Here is a 16661-nt window from a genome sequence, read left to right as displayed (position 1 = left end):
TATGAAATTGAATAGGTACCTCACCAATATCATGATAAACCAAAGTCTAGTTGAAGTCGAGGGGAGAAAACAAATTTTTGCACATGAAATGACGAGTCATTCAAATTACGATTTCAAATGTTAATTTTAGCCTAGCAAATGATGTTAGATTTGAGTGTGTTCTAGTCCTATTTACTTAGAAAAACACCTAGTTTTTTATCATATTTTTTACATATTTTTTTACAAATTTTTTTGAATTTTTGAATTTTGAAACGAAATTTACCGAAATTCCACTTCCCGGTAACTACCGAAAACGAAAAAAATACCGAAATTTCACCGAAATTTTGAACCCTGGTGCCGGCCCAACTGGCAGGAAAAAAAACTGGCAGGAAAAAAAAGGAAAATTCAACATTTTTCGAAACAAATATAAAATTACCGCATTCAAACTGAGTTTTTATCTTTTCCCCGAAGCGGAGACCATTCCGCCTTGCTACTGTTGCCGCTTTTACTTGCGCACACGTTCGACGAAACGCCGCGGCGCGGCCTCCTCCCCCGCGTCCACGGAGATTCGCCTCGCGTCCACGGAGATCCCTTCCCCCGCTCCCATCTCATCTCGCGGACCCCGCCGAGATCGGCCGCCGTCCCGCGGGGAGCCCCCCCGGCTGGATCTCCTCCTCCCGCAGCCGCCTTGATGGTCCGGGGGCCGGCGGGGCGGCGGCGGCGGCGGAGTAGGTAGCTCTCGCGGCGATGAGCAGGCTCGCGACGGGGCTCCACCGGCTGCGGAGGTCGGCGTCGTCGCCGTGGGAGGTGCTGTGGTCCGCGCTCGCGTCATGCGGCCTCGTGCTCTTCTCGCAGCTCGCCGTGGCCATGGTGCCGCGGCTTTTCCCCTCCCTCTCGCTCCTCGCCATGCTACCCATCGCGGGTCGGTGTGCTCGCTCGCTTCCCCCCTCGCTTTCCTGCCGGCGGCTCCTCCACCTTTTTTTTCAGCGCGATTTTTTTTTTCTGATGTTGCTTTGGCCGCGTGCTGCGTAGGCCTGGTGTTCCTCGCGGCTATCGTGCTGGGCCGGCTGTGGAGGAGGTTCATCGGGGTGGCGGCGTCCGCGCCGCTCTTCGTGCTCTTCAACATCCTTCTCCTGTGGGGCGTCTACGTCTTCGTCATCCGGAGAGGTGAGCTCGTGGAGCATCGCCTTAATTGGTAATGCCCGTGCATTGGTAGGATGTCACTTGGATGCTGTCGATTTCTGTGGACATTAGCTATTTTTGTCGTGCTGTATTCAGTTGGTTAGTTTGCTAGGGTCCCATGTAACTGAATCTTTTAGTTTAAACAGAACAAACACAATCAATATATTCTCTCAGTGGGCTTTCAGCCCTTAACATTGTGTTGTACATAACTGTAAAAATAAGCACAATTGGGAGAAAATTAACTTTATGCCTCAAGCTGACCTGTTTAGCTGTACCGCTTCCCAGATTTAGAAACCAAAATGGTTGTGTCGTGGGATTTTTAGGGTACCCACAGCCGGGTGGCGGAGCGTACCCGCCTATTCCCGGTGAGGGAGGACTCGGGGAAGTACTAGGCGGTTAGGCTAATCTAGCACGGAGGCAAGCACACATGAACTCACGATCTAGAGTGGTTCGGGCCGCCGGAGCGTAATACCCTACATCCACTGGGAGAAGTATTATTCTTGGTTGTGTATGAACCTATCCTCTGCCGGGCCTTGGCCTTTTTCCAGCCCGAGCCTTCTTCTAGCGGGCGCCCCCCTTTTATAGATCAAGGGGTGCAGATACATTGGTTGTTGAGGCCCCGACAGGTGGGCCCAACGTGACTGTGTAGCATGCTGCACAGAGTACTTAAATGGCTACAGTAGTTTTGAATCTTTTCTCCGATATGCTTCCATGCCCTGCTGGCGCTCTGACTCAGGGAGGTCTTCTCTTGTCCCGTCAGCAAGGTGCCCGTTGGGGAAACGTAGCTTACGGCGTGGCCTGCTGAGGCTATTATGTAGGCGTCATAATGGGTGAAGCCGAGCCGTCGTGTCCATCTGTCATGGCAGACTGACAGGTGCGGCGTGGGCGGCGCCAGCGGCTCCACTACACGTCTTGGTAATACGCGATCAATAGTGTCCCCTGGTCAAAGACTTGCCTCGGCTTCTGCTATATCAATGCGGACGTCCACCTACCGTAATGAATGCAGTGGAAGGTGAATCTTTAGTATGGAGACCAAGTGACCTTATATACGTGTCTGTGCTTGCAGACACGTGGCAGCTCCGGACCTCCCCGGGTCGGGGTGTCAATTCCTTCCCTTAGTGAGGGGTCCGGTTATTATACAGGGGTCCGGGACCCCGCGGGGGGGGGGGGGTCCGGACCTCCACGGAAGTTCCGGAGCTCCCGGCTGTTCGGGCTGAGCGCCTGCTTTTTCCGAAACACGTGGTGCTCCCAGACCCTTCCCAGCCGGGGGACGGGTCCGAGACCGTTGTTGGGTGAACAGGGCTCCGGACCGCAGGGGTCCGGCTGTTCGGACGTAGTCAAGGATAACCACAAGGCTCTTGCCTAGACACAGCAAGAGGGGGTACCCCAGTTCTGGGGTACCGACAGTGGCCCCCGGGCCTACCTCGGGAGAGGTACGAACCCGCGGGTGGGGCCTACTATCGTGATGTGTTTCCACGCAAACTTGATTGCGTCGGTGTGCTCATGCAGAGAGCGGGCGCTCCGGACCCCTGAGGCCGGTACACCGGTTGCCAGGTTCAGGTACTAGAGCGCTCTCCACAGGGCGACGAAGGTGTAGGCTTAGGGTGCGGAACCAAGCTAAGCGGCTACACAGACCTCGGATCGCTCAGGGAGCAAGCACCACTTCCCGGACCCGGCTCTTGGCGACCGTGGCGAGCGGTCTCCGCCGGAGCGGGCCACCGGAGTGGACTTGAGTCGACCGTGGCGAGCGGTCTCCGCCGGAGCGGGCCACCGGAGTGGAGTTGGGTCGACCGTGGCGAGCGGTCTCCCCGGAGCGGGCCACCGGAGTGGACTTGAGTCGTTGCTAACGATCCGATGAAATGTCACCGGTCCTCATAGTAAGGTCCGAGAAACCAAACCTTATACTAGAAGGGAGCCCGGGACCTCTAAAAACAGCAGTCTCGGATACTAGAGTACTTGTAACAGGGTAGTGAAGTACGTAAACTTAGGGTACATTACCAGGCTAAGCTACACGGAGCTTCTCTACCCCAGGATACGAATACTACTTCTCCGGAGCAGGTCCTTAGGGGTCCGAACTGCCTTCCAGCTAGAAGGGGTGTCTCCACCTGGCCACAAGCCAGCAACTTAACTTGGATTGTTAGCAATAAAAGAAAGATTCTGCTTAAGGGGAAAGAATAGTTAAACCAAGGCGAATAAATGTAATCAAGGTGGAGCCTAGATAAAACTGAGAAAGAAAATCCCCTTTATTATTGTGGTTGTCATGGTATACATCAGAGATCGGGATTACGAGGTCGGACCTCTACCGCTCCGGACCGTTTTTTGCCTGTTTGTGTGAAGGGCCAGAGGTCGGGTTTACAAGGTCGGACCTTCACCGCTCTGGACTCACACGTAGGCGCCATGTTATTACAAGGGAGGAATTTTCTTAGTCTTATCTTAGGAGTAACCTTTGGCTGCATCCTATACAGCATGTCCTTCTCTGATTGGAAGTGGTACCGCTACTCCTGGATTCTTCATAGTCGTCGGAGGTGAAGGCTCCCTGGATGTGCCTGAACTGCATCATCCAGCATCACCTCGGGAGCTCGGGGGACCATTCCTTGCCTAAGAGCTGTCATATGCTTAGGTTGCATGAGACAAATTCTTTGGCTTTGAATGAGAGAGGCCCCCTGCCGTCGCCGTCTGCCACCGGGAGCTAGCCCGCCTGCCGCTTGCTGCGGCAGAACATAGTTTTCCGCCCTAGCGTAGCAGGAGAACGGGTGCTCGTATGGACGAGCACGGGGCGTGGAGAAGGGCGGTCGTTCACCGGCTTGTCCTTGGTGCTAGCGCCAGGGGCCCCCGCGCCTGGTGGCGGGGTCCTGTCTGCAGCAGCACCAAGCACCTCGGGTGGTGCCGGAGACAACACGACGACACGGCCAACTTCCTCCGGGATGGCCGTTGGCTCCAGGCTCCATGTTGAGAGAAAGCCTTGAGCCGACGCCATGCCACCGCAGAGGAAGCGTGGCCGTTGCTTGAGAGAAAACCTTGAGCCGACTCTGGGATGGCGCGGGGTGACACGCAACAGGCGTCGCCCCCGCGCACCACCGTGCCGGCTCTGAGGCGTCGCAGTGGCGACGCACAGCAGGCGCCGCTGCCGTGCACCGCCGCACCGAGGGCGCTGGTGCCTCAGCGTAGTGACATGCGGCGTAGGTGCCACCATGCCTCTCTTCATCTTCTCGCTGCTATCGCAGAGGATGAGCTTCAGCCTCGAAAGATTGGAGATCTAGCCAACGCCTGCATCGTCCCCACGGACGGCGCCAAATGTCGTGGGATTTTTAGGGTACCCACAGCCGGGTGGCGGAGCGCACCCGCCTATTCCCGGTGAGGGAGGACTCGGGGAAGTACTAGGCGGTTAGGCTAATCTAGCACGGAGGCAAGCACACATGAACTCACGATCTAGAGTGGTTCGGGCCGCCGGAGCGTAATACCCTACATCCACTGGGAGAAGTATTGTTCTTGGTTGTGTATGAACCTATCCTCTGCCGGGCCTTGGCCTTTTTTCAGCCCGAGCCTTCTTCTAGCGGGCGCCCCCCTTTTATAGATCAAGGGGTGCGGATACATTGGTTGTTGAGGCCCCGACAGGTGGGCCCAACGTGACTGTGTAGCATGCTGCACAGAGTACTTAAATGGCTACAGTAGTTATGAATCTTTTCTCCGATATGCTTCCATGCCCTGCTGGCGCTCTGACTCAGGGAGGTCTTCTCTTGTCCCGTCAGCAAGGTGCCCGTTGGGGAAACGTAGCTTGCGGTGTGGCCTGCTGAGGCTATTATGTAGGCGTCATAATGGGTGAAGCCGAGCCGTCGTGTCCATCTGTCATGGCAGACTGACAGGCGCGGCGTGGGCGGCGCCAGCGGCTCCACTACACGTCTTGGTAATACGCGATCAATAGTGTCCCCTGGTCAAATACTTGCCTCGGCTTCTGCTATATCAATGCGGACGTCCACCTACCGTAATGAATGCAGTGGAAGGTGAATCTTTAGTATGGAGACCAAGTGGCCTTATATACGTGTCTGTGCTTGCAGACACGTGGCAGCTCCGGACCTCCCCGGGTCGGGGTGTCAATTCCTTCCCTTAGTGAGGGGTCCGGTTACTATACAGGGGGTCCGGGACCCCGCGGGGGGGGGGGGGGGGGGGTCCGGACCTCCCGTGGAGGTCCGGAGCTCCCGACTGTTCGGGCTGAGCGCCTGCTTTTCCCAAAACACGTGGTGCTCCCAGACCCTTCCCAGCCGGGGGACGGGTCCGGGACCGTTGTTGGGTGAACAGGGCTCCGGACCGCAGGGGTCCGGCTGTTCGGACGTAGTCAAGGATAACCACAAGGCTCTTGCCTAGACACAGCAAGAGGGGGTACCCCAGTTCTGGGGTACCGACAGGCTGAACAGATTAAATTTAGCTGTTGCTTTTGCTTGACTATGTCCGGCTAATTTGGTTGAGTTGGTAGGAGATATTTGTGCTTCATCTATTGAGAGTGGCACAAGTACAACTTTGAGAACATAGACTAAGGGTAATTTCAACTACAAACCCCCTGAAGTGCCAGTTTGGGCAACGACGGTAAAGGATTCAAGCATCGGCATACCACACTTACTCAATTTGTGCTTACTCCTTGTTCTCTGCAAATAAAAAATCCTTAATGGATCAAGCACGGTTTGTTTGTGCTCACCCCTTTCACAGTGGATCACAATGCTAGTAGTCAGATACATGCCATTGTTGTATAGTATTCCAATTTACTTGTTTAGTGCATGGGCAAGGTCTTCTCTGCACCTTTGACCGTAGATTATTTCCAAGTATATGTAAAAAAAAATCTTAGTATAGAAGAATTTTTAGTGCTTAGTCAATTGATTTCATTCTCACGTGCCAACGGAGTACTTAATTGCAGGTTTATTAAGTTAGCTTCATGTACTTTTAGAACGTCATCTATTTTGGACCGGATGTTGCATATTATTGGGGTATCGGGATGAGGTATTGTGGATGAGGTGCCATAAATTGGTCTAGCAGGACATAGGATATGATCTGTGATAGCTGAGTTACTACTCATGTACGCTTAAATTTGTTATTTTCTATGTCACCATTTTGGAGCAGGACATAAGAATGAGTGTATATATACGTGCTTCTGCTATAGTAGATTCGTAATCAGTCTTTTTTTTTGCATATTATTGGGGTATTGTGGTTGAGGTGCCATAAATTGGTCTAGTATTGGAAATGGATGTGTGGTAGCTGAGTTACCACTCATGTACGCATAAATTTGATTGTTTTATGTCACCATTTGGGAGCAGGACATACAGATAAGTGTGTATATATCTACTTTTGGTATTGTAGATTTGTAATCTGTCAAATATTTTTGCAGACACTTCTCCTCTGCTGGACATGTTAATAAATGCAGAATGTGCACTGCTTCTATGGGGACTTTACAGGTTACTTCCTCTTCAGGAACAATTCCCAATGAACTTTGCAAATTTATGCTTGGATTAGTGAATTTACAGTAGTGTTATGCAATTCTAAGTTTTGCAGTTAGTGGCCTTTGCATAGCATCACCTTTAGGACACAGAGCTTAGTTTGAACTCCTTTTATTGCAGAATTTTGTCTGGTGATCCTGGTATTGTTGCTTGTGATTCTTCATATTTAGAGGAAGCTGGCTGCAAGGATTTTGTGGAGGCTATTTACCCGAGTGAGGTGTTGCGGAAGTCTAGTTTTAAATGAAGTGGTTGTAAGTTATTGGCTTGAAGTATATGAAGTTGTTGACACATTTTCTACTTTTGACATAGAAGCTCCCAATGCTCTCTCGTGTCAGGCAGTGTAATTGGTGCAAAGCAAATGTTAGGGGCTATGACCATCATTGCCCTGCATTTGGTACTTGCATAGGTATTGTATTCCATATTCCTCTTGTGAATACTGTTTCCTCTCTTGTGGCTTGGTTGTAGACACGAATTGTAATCCTTAGTATGTATTTTGCAGGACAGAAGAATCATCGGCTGTTTATGGCCCTTTTGACAGGATTTGTTGTTGCTGAATCGACATATACAATGTGCTCAACAAAATGTATGATGTTTGTCTCCTTGATCTGTGAAAAACTTTTGGGTTTTTCCTAATAGCTTCTGTGGTGATTTCTTATCTTTCTATCTAAAAGCATTGGGCTACTATGCTTGTATTTATTTTAAAATTTTAGATAGCCAAATAAATTTAGACCTACATGTTCACAACCTATTCTACGTGTTGTGCAGATATTACCAGATGCATCAATTCAGGAACTCTAAGATCTGAGGTAGCTATTTCCATATATTTTTTGTGTGCAGGAATTCCCAAAGCAATTTCTTATGCTGTTTTTTTCTTGCACTGGTACTGGTTTTGAACATGTTCAGCTCACCTTAACAAACTAGTCATACACTTCTTATGTAAATGTGTACAACCATACTCATTAGTTTTTTTCCTGCTAGAATTATTTCCTTGGATGTTCTATCCTAGTAGCTTTTCAATCTTTTACTACATAGGCCCTATGGGTGCTTCTGTATGTTCTAACTTTTAAGTAGCACATTCAAGGATGATATATCAAATCATGTTGATCACGCTATAATGGACAGCCATCATGTTAGCCATGTTCTGGGCCTGCGTGGCTGTGTATACCGTTGTTGTCTTACAGGTTCTGTGAGTTCATCTTGCATGTTTCAGAGAAACCATGTAGCCTTGCATTCTAATTTTTTTGTCCAGCAAACCATTTCTGGATTTCTGATTTTAAATAAGAATGACCTCAAGATGCTCACTGGGTGTACTCCTTTACTGTACAGAATCCTGTATCTCTAAACATTGTAATCAGTACGATGCTCTTCTCTATCCTCCAGGTGGTCTGGCAGGTTTGCTCCTAACCTTTAGGATGTAACAATACCTTTTGCTGCTACCTACACACTTGCAAGCATGAATGTGGCCACATGGGCGGAAGCATTGTTTCATAACAAATTGTCTAGCTTATCAAAATTTTGGGCCTGACATCAGTTGTGTATGTGATAAGATTGATCAGAATTGGTATCTTATCTCTTGGAGAGCTTAAAAAAAAAGAGATATTTATGAGTTACGATTGGCCTCGCATGCTGATGGTCTTGTTGATCATAGTTAGTAAATTATGAAAAAGAAGAGTAAAAAGTAGTGTTTGAAAAATACTTGGTCAAATTTCACAGCACAGGCTGCTACTGGTGGTTTTATATGTTAATGTTTTTCCGTGCATTAACTGTATTGCAAACTCCAACTTTCTGAACTACTTTGATTAAGATTACAAGTGTCTAATCTGTGTTTTTATTGATTCACAACATGTACGCATTAACTGGCTGTGTACTGCAATCATCAATTAAAGAAAGAAAAGCATTTTCAGCCCCCACAATCCAGGCAAAGATGCACCAAAAGGTGCTACAAGGAATACGACTCGAGTCTCTTAATCAGTTTGACGTATTATTGAATATAGGCCAGGCATCTCAAAAATTTGCAGCAGTGTTCTGCATTTCTGTGGTAGAATTGGGAATGCATGCCCATCTTTTCTTGATGTGACAATTGATCTGTTATTCTTTAACATTTGGAGACAAGAAAGCACCTCTTATACTATGACTGCCCACATTTCTATGGCAACCCAACATCTAATTTAAACTGCAACTTTCGTGTTCGAGTTCGATTACATAACCTGTGATTGCTAATTATGTTTATTTCCATCATGCATTCTCACATACATCCTCTCCTTTGTTGGCCAGATTGTGTTCTTGATGTGGCACATATATTGTATCTGCTTCAACATCAAGACAGATGAGTGGGTAATTTCAAATTTCCCATGCTTTGGACTCTTTCTTCATCAATTACAGGTCGTCTTCTCGTTAGCTGTTTCTTGTAGCTAAAAGGTGAGATTTTCCAGATAAACTGGAAGAAATATCCTGAATTCCAGATGAGAGAACAGCCTCAATCAGGTTATTTCCATATCCTCATTATTGCTGAGCACCTGATTTCCATTGTGGCTTTTAACATGGTACACGTTTGTCCATGCCAGATTTTGAAGTCAAATTTGTAAATCCGTATGACAAAGGCATGCTATGTAACATTAGAGAATTTCTGAAGCCGAAATGATATGAAGCCAATTTTGAAAACCTGACCTGATGGAACTGAACAATGGGGAATCAGATGTGCGTCACGACTGAGAGAACAACACCCAGAATTCTGGAAGCCTGTTTTCCTAGTTGCAGCGGTAGCATCTATTGAGATTCATCGACTCATTGTTGTGAGCATCATTTGGACTCTGCTGTCTTAATTTAAGGTGCGGTTAGCATTTTTTTTTCTGAGAAGTTGCTTTCACTAGGCGTGAAATTGTAGGCAAGTACACACTTGTAGCTTTAGAAAGTACTATTGGAGTTCAAATCGTGCTCCTTCAACTCTGGATATGTTATTGTTGCTCTCATCTCTGCTTATGTTATTGTTGCTCTCAACTCTGCTTATGTTATTGTTGCTCCCAGAAATACTACTGTAGTAGTAGTAGTTATCCATGGAGTTGAGATTTCAAAAAAATACACGAACAAATTTCAGAGAGGGTCTATTTTTGTCGTGATGTTTGTTACAAAAAAATCAAAATAACACCGTAATAAAGTGATATCTGTACTGTCGCAAAATTCTGTTTCCTACACAAAAAGGCAAAACTCTAGGTTCTCATACATAAAGAAGCTGTCGTATATTATCAAGTACATTCACCGTCTCAAATTACAATTCGTTTCAACTCCGTCTCAAATTACAATTTGTTTCGACTTACGAAGATACATAGTTTTTGCTATATATCTAGACATACTTCCTCTGTTCTGGAATGTAAGGCATTGAAGGGTTCAAAATTTGTACCTGAATATAAGGCATTCTAGAAATTTTGAATAAATATTAAAGAATTTTTTTTTAATTCTCCATAGGTCTTAGCTGCATACTCCCTCTGTCATGAAATGTAAGGCTTCAGATGATTTAAAATCTATACTCAAATGTAAGACACCCTAAGATCTTTTGGCCAAATTAATTCTGGTGGGCCAAGAAGTAATAAAAGAAATGAAGATCTCCTACATTGTGGTGCGGCAACCAATATCCAGTTGATAATCTTGCAATTAATTAATTAAAATAGAGAACTAATAAAGGGTACATACGTTTTTTTCCATCTGTTTATTTTGTTGGCAAAAAGCTCCCACACCCTACATAACAGGACGGAAAGAGTACTTACATTTTTTTTTATACCTTACCTCGCTGCTTAATCTTAGGAACAAGTTTAATCAGCAATCACAGCCGGTGAACGTCTTTTGTTCTTTCCCTTAGTCTGTTCTAAGATTGCTAGAATACCTTGTATTATACGACAGAGGGAGTAATATACATCTTGATGCATAGAAAAAAAATATATCTAGAAATTTAAAATAAATTGTAATTTATTAGGGCAGTACTGATCAAGGGAGACATATCCTATGCAATCAGCCAACTCGTGCAATCGTGCAATCCGCAAATATGAAACATCCGATCTCAATCCAACGGTCGCTGCTATTTTGCACTTAAACCCCCCGCACCTCATCAGCGCCGGCACTCCCTCACCCATCGCCGGGGACGGTTCTCCACTCTCCCCACCTCGAGCGCATCTCCCTCCCCGGCGCCTCTCTCTGCTCCTCCTCCCCGGTGCCTCCCTCACCGCACCGGGCGGGCGCGGAGCAGGGGCCCCGCTGCCCCTCCCCTACTCGCTCTGCACGAGCGCACGGACGACGCGACGGATGATGGCGAGGCGGAGGGACGCGCCACGGCCCCACTCCCTCCCTCCTCCTGGCGCCGAGCTGCAGTAGCGCGGCCGGGCAGCGGACCCGCGCGAGCCATGGCGAGCTGGGGCGGGTGGCTGCGGCGGCCGCGGCCGCGGCCCCTGCTCCCTCCGCTCGCGCCGGCCGCGGTGGTGTGGCGAGCAGGGCCGGCCCCTGCTCCCTCCTTCGTCGGCGCTCGAGCTCGGCCTGCCTCGACCTCCGCTATCGCGGCGGCGGGACGCCCTCGTCAGCGCACAGGGCCGCCTCCCTCCGCGCGGGGCCTCGCCGCGGCCCCCTTGCCGTGCGTCCTCGCCGCGCTCCCTGCGCGCGCGGGCTGGCCGGCTCCTCTGCTCGCCGTGGCGTCCTCCGCCCGGCGGTGGTCCTTCCTCCCTCCGCCGCTCGCCCCATCCCGCGCGGCCGCAGAGGAGGAGCGGGGCGCGGCACGGCACGACGACGACGCTGCGGCGCGGCCATGGAGCTCGCGGCCTCCCATGGTGGCGCGCGTCCATGCCTGAATGCCTCCGCGGCAGGGCGGGGCGGCCACAGCTGCGGCGCGGCGGCCACGGTGAGGCCAGACCTCCCCGCACGGGGCGGGGCCTTGTGGCGAGGCGGGGAGCAGCTCATCGTGGTGGACGGGGAGCAGCTCGTCGCGGCGGAGGAGGCCGTCGCGTCCTTGGCGTGCGCGGGCGCGGCGGCTTCCCTTCGTCTCCCTCGCCGGTGGGCATGCGGAGGCACCGGGGAGGAGGAGCAGAGAGAGGCACCGGGGAGGGAGATGCGCTCGAGGTGGGGAGAGTGGAGGACCGTCCCCGGCGATGGGTGAGGGAGTGCCGGCGCTGATGAGGTGCGGGGGGTTTAAGTGCAAAATAGCAGCGACCGTTGGATTGAGATCGGATGTTTCATATTCGCGGATTGCACGATTGCATGAGTAGGCTGATTGCATAGGATATGTCTCCCTGATCAAGTGCTCGTAAAATCCTGTCAGCCCAAACTGATCCGCAGTTCCTCGGAAAAAGAAAAATGCCTGTCGGCTGCGCCCACAAACGCATTTTATTCATCAGGCGGTTCGTCTTCAAATAAGTGGCAGCCTGCTAATCTGCAGGCTTTCTAAATGCTAAAATGGCCCGTTGCTGCGATATTCTCGGCCCCAGAGGCCCACGAACGACCATCAATTCGCACATATACAGAAGGGAAGAATGGTCACGTCAAAAAAAAAAAGGGAAGCATGGGCTTGACGAGCCGTAGATATCACCTCCAACCTCAAGCGACGGCGACGTGGTTGTTATCCGGCCGGGGGTCGCCGCCAGGCGGAGAGTGCCGTGCCCGGAAAGCGCGCACTCCTCGACGACCCGATCTGCCAAAAACACCCTCAGTTTATTGCAATCTACTACGCGAACGAATCATCTCCAGCTTCTTTTTACCCGTTTCTTTATCACACTTCAAAGGGCCAAGGAAGCATTAATGGAGCGGGTAAAGATGTCAAGATGTGTGTGCATGTGACAGTGAGATATCATGTTGCTGCACAGCCAGTCAGACACTGGAAACACCCCACAAATGAAAGGGAAGGAAAGGGACAGGAAACGAAGACAGCACCGGCAAAGCGAGGCTCCTTGGGAAAGAGTCAATGGCGGGCCACAAATTGGGTCATAGCGATTGGATATTTTAGCAAGCACTAGTCGTTGTTGGCAAACTACTGAGTGCAAGGGAGGAGATGAACCAGGATTGAAGGTGCAACGTCGCTGACTTTCCATTCACAGAGTTTCGGCTTTTGTGTTTTACTAATTCTCCATCCTGGCTGAAAAAAATTGTTTTCACGACCAATTGTCGCCAATGCGGTCCAGTAAAGTCAACAGACAGACTCTCCATATCTTCGAATGGCAACAACCTCAAAAAGTTGGTCTCACAAAATCCATTTTGCGAACTATTCGGACTGTAAGCCACCAACCATGACACCCTTAATGCCAACCACCAGCAATCTTTTGCAACAAACGTGGAGATCCAGATCTGAGAAACACAGCATTCCTCATCACAGTAGGTAGATCATAGATGTGACATTCAGTACCACTCTGTCAGGAACATCAACAACACAGCAAAGCAAGATCCAAGAGAATGGAAGTGACAACACGCAGGAGATTTACAAAAACAGTATAAAGATCAACTGAGATTATGTAATCGACTATAGCCACCCTCGGATGCTGCATTTGGTTCCAAACAAATAAAATTACATTACATATATGAGACCAAAAGGTTTGATCCAGAGACGGGGGAACAACAGCTGATGCTGGACACAACCCCAGGGCTGGGAGTAAGATCACAATACAGAACAAAAATTCACAGCAACTGTAAGGATGAACAAAGAATAGGCCTCAGTAAGTGGGGTAGTAATACCCAGGGTTCCCGGTATAAGTCGTTGGCATGGGGTTTGTGTTGTATGGCATGGGCATCCCGTAGGGCATGGCGGGGTTGGGGGCGAAACCGTTGTTGTATGCCCGGTCGAGCTTGTTGAGGCTCGATTGCCCTTGCATGCCATCCCTCTGGTACTGCTGCCACATCATCTGCTCCTGTGTCAAGAACTGCTGCTTCTTTTCTAAGTCCGCCATCTGCACATAGGATGGCGGTGGGACGGTGAGGGATGCTGCGAAGGGATCACCACCAACAGTCTGCATCGAACCATCCGGTGCAGGCAGAGCCAGGACCTGAGTTTTCTGTCCAGGAGCAGGCAGGGCGACACTGCTGGCACTCCCGGTGGTCACCTGTGCACTGACGTGCTGGCGCACAGCACCCTGGTCATACATACCATTCAGCAGCAGTGGGTCCATACCACCAGACATTGCAGGCTTCTGCTTCGACAAGTTGCTTGCTGTCTCTACAAGGGCGAGTTCCCAATCAGCCTTCCCAGGCTCAGCTGCAGGATTCTGCCATGCTGAAGTCACCTCGTTGCCACCATTTGAAGGGAAGGCCTCCCATGAACCATTGCTTCCGCCAGCAGCAGGTGGCCCCTGGAAGAGAGCCAGAGCAAGCCTGTTACCTTGTTCATCCGCACTTACAGTATCTTCTCTGAGATCCACCAAGTTACCCTGTGGCTGCGGGGGTGGCTCTGGCTTCACTTCTTCCTCAACCTTCTCAGGTTCAGGCTCCTTAAAATCCTCAGGTGCTGGAAGCGCCTTGATGTCATTCATATCCGGCTCAGGCTCTTCCTTTACAGGCTCAGGCTCAGGCTCCCGCGGTGGGCTCTTGGGCCGCTTAGCCCGGTCCCTCATAAATTCTTCCAGTGTCTCCAGCAGCTTATCAGTGACACGCTGCACCTCTGGGTACTCTGATGACCTCGCAACTCCAGTATCTTTGCACCATGCGTAGAATGCACAGAGCTCATCAATCTGCTTCGCAGCACTAGCATATGCCTCAAAAGCCTTCACGCACTCAGCATATTCCATGTCAAAGAACCTGTCCAGCAGCACTGCCAGCACCTCACAGATATCTGCATAGAGCTGGAAGCTCTCTCTCACAATCTGGTACAATGCAACCAGCACCATCCTGCTGTGCTTTGCGCCACCAGTGGGGCGGCAAGCAAGGAACCTGTCAAGCAGCTGCTGCAGGTGGTGCATGCGGGCAAGTACCCGCTCCGGCTTCATGTCCCTCACCGGGGTCGGCGGCCTCTTGTCATCATTGTTGCCACCATTCCTCTCACGGTAATCATCATATCCGCCATACCCAGGGGGTGATGAGTAGGAGGGTGAGCGGCGGCCATAGGGGTCAGGCGAACCCCAACGGTCACGGGGCGACGGACCATTAGCACTGCTGCCAGCATTTGATCCATGCTTGCGCTCATGGAGGAAGAACTCAAGGCGCTGGTCGAGGTAGAGCGCGTAGGTGCGCACAAAGGCAGAGTGATCCCACGACCCAGAGTGCGCCTCGTCGCGGAAGTCGGAGAGGTTCAGCAGGCGGGTGCCGCGCCTGGTGGCGTGGAGGAGCTCGCGGTGGAAGGTTGGGTCGCCGTCGGCCAGGAGGCGGTGCACGAGCATGAGCGACTTGAGCGCCACCACGTAGTCGCGGGTGCGGGAGAGCCTGCGCGCGCAGGCCGCCACGGCGGCGGCGACGTGGGCGCGGGATCCGGAGGTGAGGTGGAGGATCTCGCGGATGTGGCGCTCCTCGGCGGGCTCGTCGTCGTGGCTGGTGACCTTGACGATGAGCACGTCGAGCTCCGGGGCGATGTTGCTGGTGACCTTGGCGAGGCTGATGCTGGTCTGGTCCTTGACCGCCCCCAGCGCCTTCCGGATCGTGCTCGACGACATCCTCGCAGCCTCCCCTGCCGCCGCCGCCTCCTCGTCACCGACTAACCCCCACCAACCGGAGCTGGAGCTCCCCTCTTGTTCGGTTTAGATCTGAACACAACAAGCATGGCATGAGTTTATAGAAACCTTGTCACCCCTGTTTTCGCTACGAGGAAGGGAGCAATCAATCGGTAGAGCGCTTTATCACGCGCCGATCCCTGCGATTTCGCAGGGGTTTCCATTTGGAAACGAATCAAGGATTCGGCGGAGTTCGAGATCTGCGGAGCCGGGAGGAGATTTTTCGTATCATTTCCCGAATCTACCAAATATAGGGAGGCTACTACTAGATGCTAGTCGGTGCTTATCGTCACCTAGAGCAGCCGCGAATCTAGCAACCAAACAGACGAGCTTATCCCCTGCTCGCGATAAGCACGCACGGATCTAGCAGGCACGATTCGAGCAAGCGGCTTACCTTACGTGCACGAGGCGCAGCAGCAGATCTGCGGGGGCTCGAGATCTGGGCGGGCGGGCGGGCGGTGGCCGGCGGCGGGCGCACGGGGAGCGCGGCTCAGCTCAGATCCGGGGACCCTCCCGCCTCTCCTCCCCGGCTCCGGACCCGCTCTCGCTCCGCCGGCGGGAGAGTTGACCGCGCGCTCTCGGCTGCTGCGGAGGCGCGCAAGGGGACGCGGTCCACGGCGACGAGGCGAGACGAAGATGGAGGCAGAGGGCGCGGGCGGAGGAGGGGATGGAAAGGAAATGGTGTGCGCGGTGGTGGGGCGCTTTTGAGTTTGTTCCGCACGGAGGGGGCGTTGGTGCCTTGCTTTGCTGTTTCCAGATTTTTGTATTTTTTTTTTTCGGCGCGCGGCCGGGGCCCGGGGGGCACGGCCGGAGCACGCTTCGCGTGGCTTCCTTTCCTCTTCGACCGCGCGCCGAGCCGCCGACGCCGACGCGGGACGAGCCTCGGCCGGCGCCTACCCCCCTGTGGCCCTGCCGCAACCGTACCGTACCTCGAGCCAGTTTTTCTCGCGCCGACGACGGACGACGGGAGCAAGGGAGAAAGAAAAAAGCTCGTGAGTTTGGGGCGGCACCGCGCTGGTGGATGGAGTGATGGTGGGTTGACTCGGCCCGGCGTTGGGATCGCGAGCTGCGGGCCGACAGCGCCTGGCCAGCGGTGCGCCGCCAAGGCGCGTATGCCCGCGGAGCAGGAGGATTCTCGCTCGCGCGCGCTCCGGACAGCGTGACGCCGGCGGGTCGCCGGGCCATTGACGTCGGGCTGCCGGCTCTGTGGCTGGATTGGACTGGCTGTGCTGCACTTTCTGGCACGCTAGGGAAGTCCACCCCGCTCTCTTTCGTTCCGCTAGGGCAGTTTGACCTGCACGCCCTTGTGTGATTATGTGATCCGTTGGAGAGATTTGCCACGGCAATCGATTTTACT

At 51.9% G+C, this 16661-nt stretch overlaps 2 protein-coding genes across 3 annotated transcripts; one reads left to right on the top strand and one right to left on the bottom strand.

The window, feature by feature from the left end:
• The first annotated feature begins 467 nt into the window (after positions 1-467).
• LOC120652835 (palmitoyltransferase ZDHHC12-A-like) lies at positions 468-9655 on the top strand. 2 transcript variants are annotated; one of them, XM_039930769.1, is made up of 11 exons: positions 468-901; positions 1012-1146; positions 6536-6602; positions 6765-6861; positions 6957-7050; positions 7144-7227; positions 7410-7450; positions 7971-8036; positions 8919-8978; positions 9077-9128; positions 9209-9655. In XM_039930769.1, the coding sequence occupies exons 1-11, from the start codon at positions 727-729 to the stop codon at positions 9283-9285; spliced, it is 948 nt and encodes a 315-aa protein (XP_039786703.1). In that variant the 5' UTR covers positions 468-726; the 3' UTR covers positions 9286-9655. The 2 variants fall into 2 exon arrangements, with proteins under 2 accessions (XP_039786703.1, XP_039786702.1); XM_039930768.1 differs by having other exon boundaries at positions 469-901; positions 6954-7050.
• A 3433-nt stretch (positions 9656-13088) lies between these two features.
• Positions 13089-16035, bottom strand: LOC120652834 (putative clathrin assembly protein At2g25430). The gene is made up of 2 exons (XM_039930767.1): positions 15699-16035; positions 13089-15337 (listed from the first exon to the last, which is right to left on the bottom strand). The coding sequence occupies exon 2, from the start codon at positions 15245-15247 to the stop codon at positions 13322-13324; it is 1926 nt and encodes a 641-aa protein (XP_039786701.1). The 5' UTR covers positions 15248-15337; positions 15699-16035; the 3' UTR covers positions 13089-13321.
• Between the last annotated feature and the right edge of the window lie 626 nt (positions 16036-16661).

The sequence above is a fragment of the Panicum virgatum genome, chromosome 9K, assembly GCF_016808335.1.
Source record: "Panicum virgatum strain AP13 chromosome 9K, P.virgatum_v5, whole genome shotgun sequence".
In the NCBI taxonomy this organism is placed as follows: domain Eukaryota; kingdom Viridiplantae; phylum Streptophyta; class Magnoliopsida; order Poales; family Poaceae; genus Panicum; species Panicum virgatum.
Note: the sequence above shows the minus strand (reverse complement) of the source record. Positions and strands in the feature narration are given on the sequence as shown.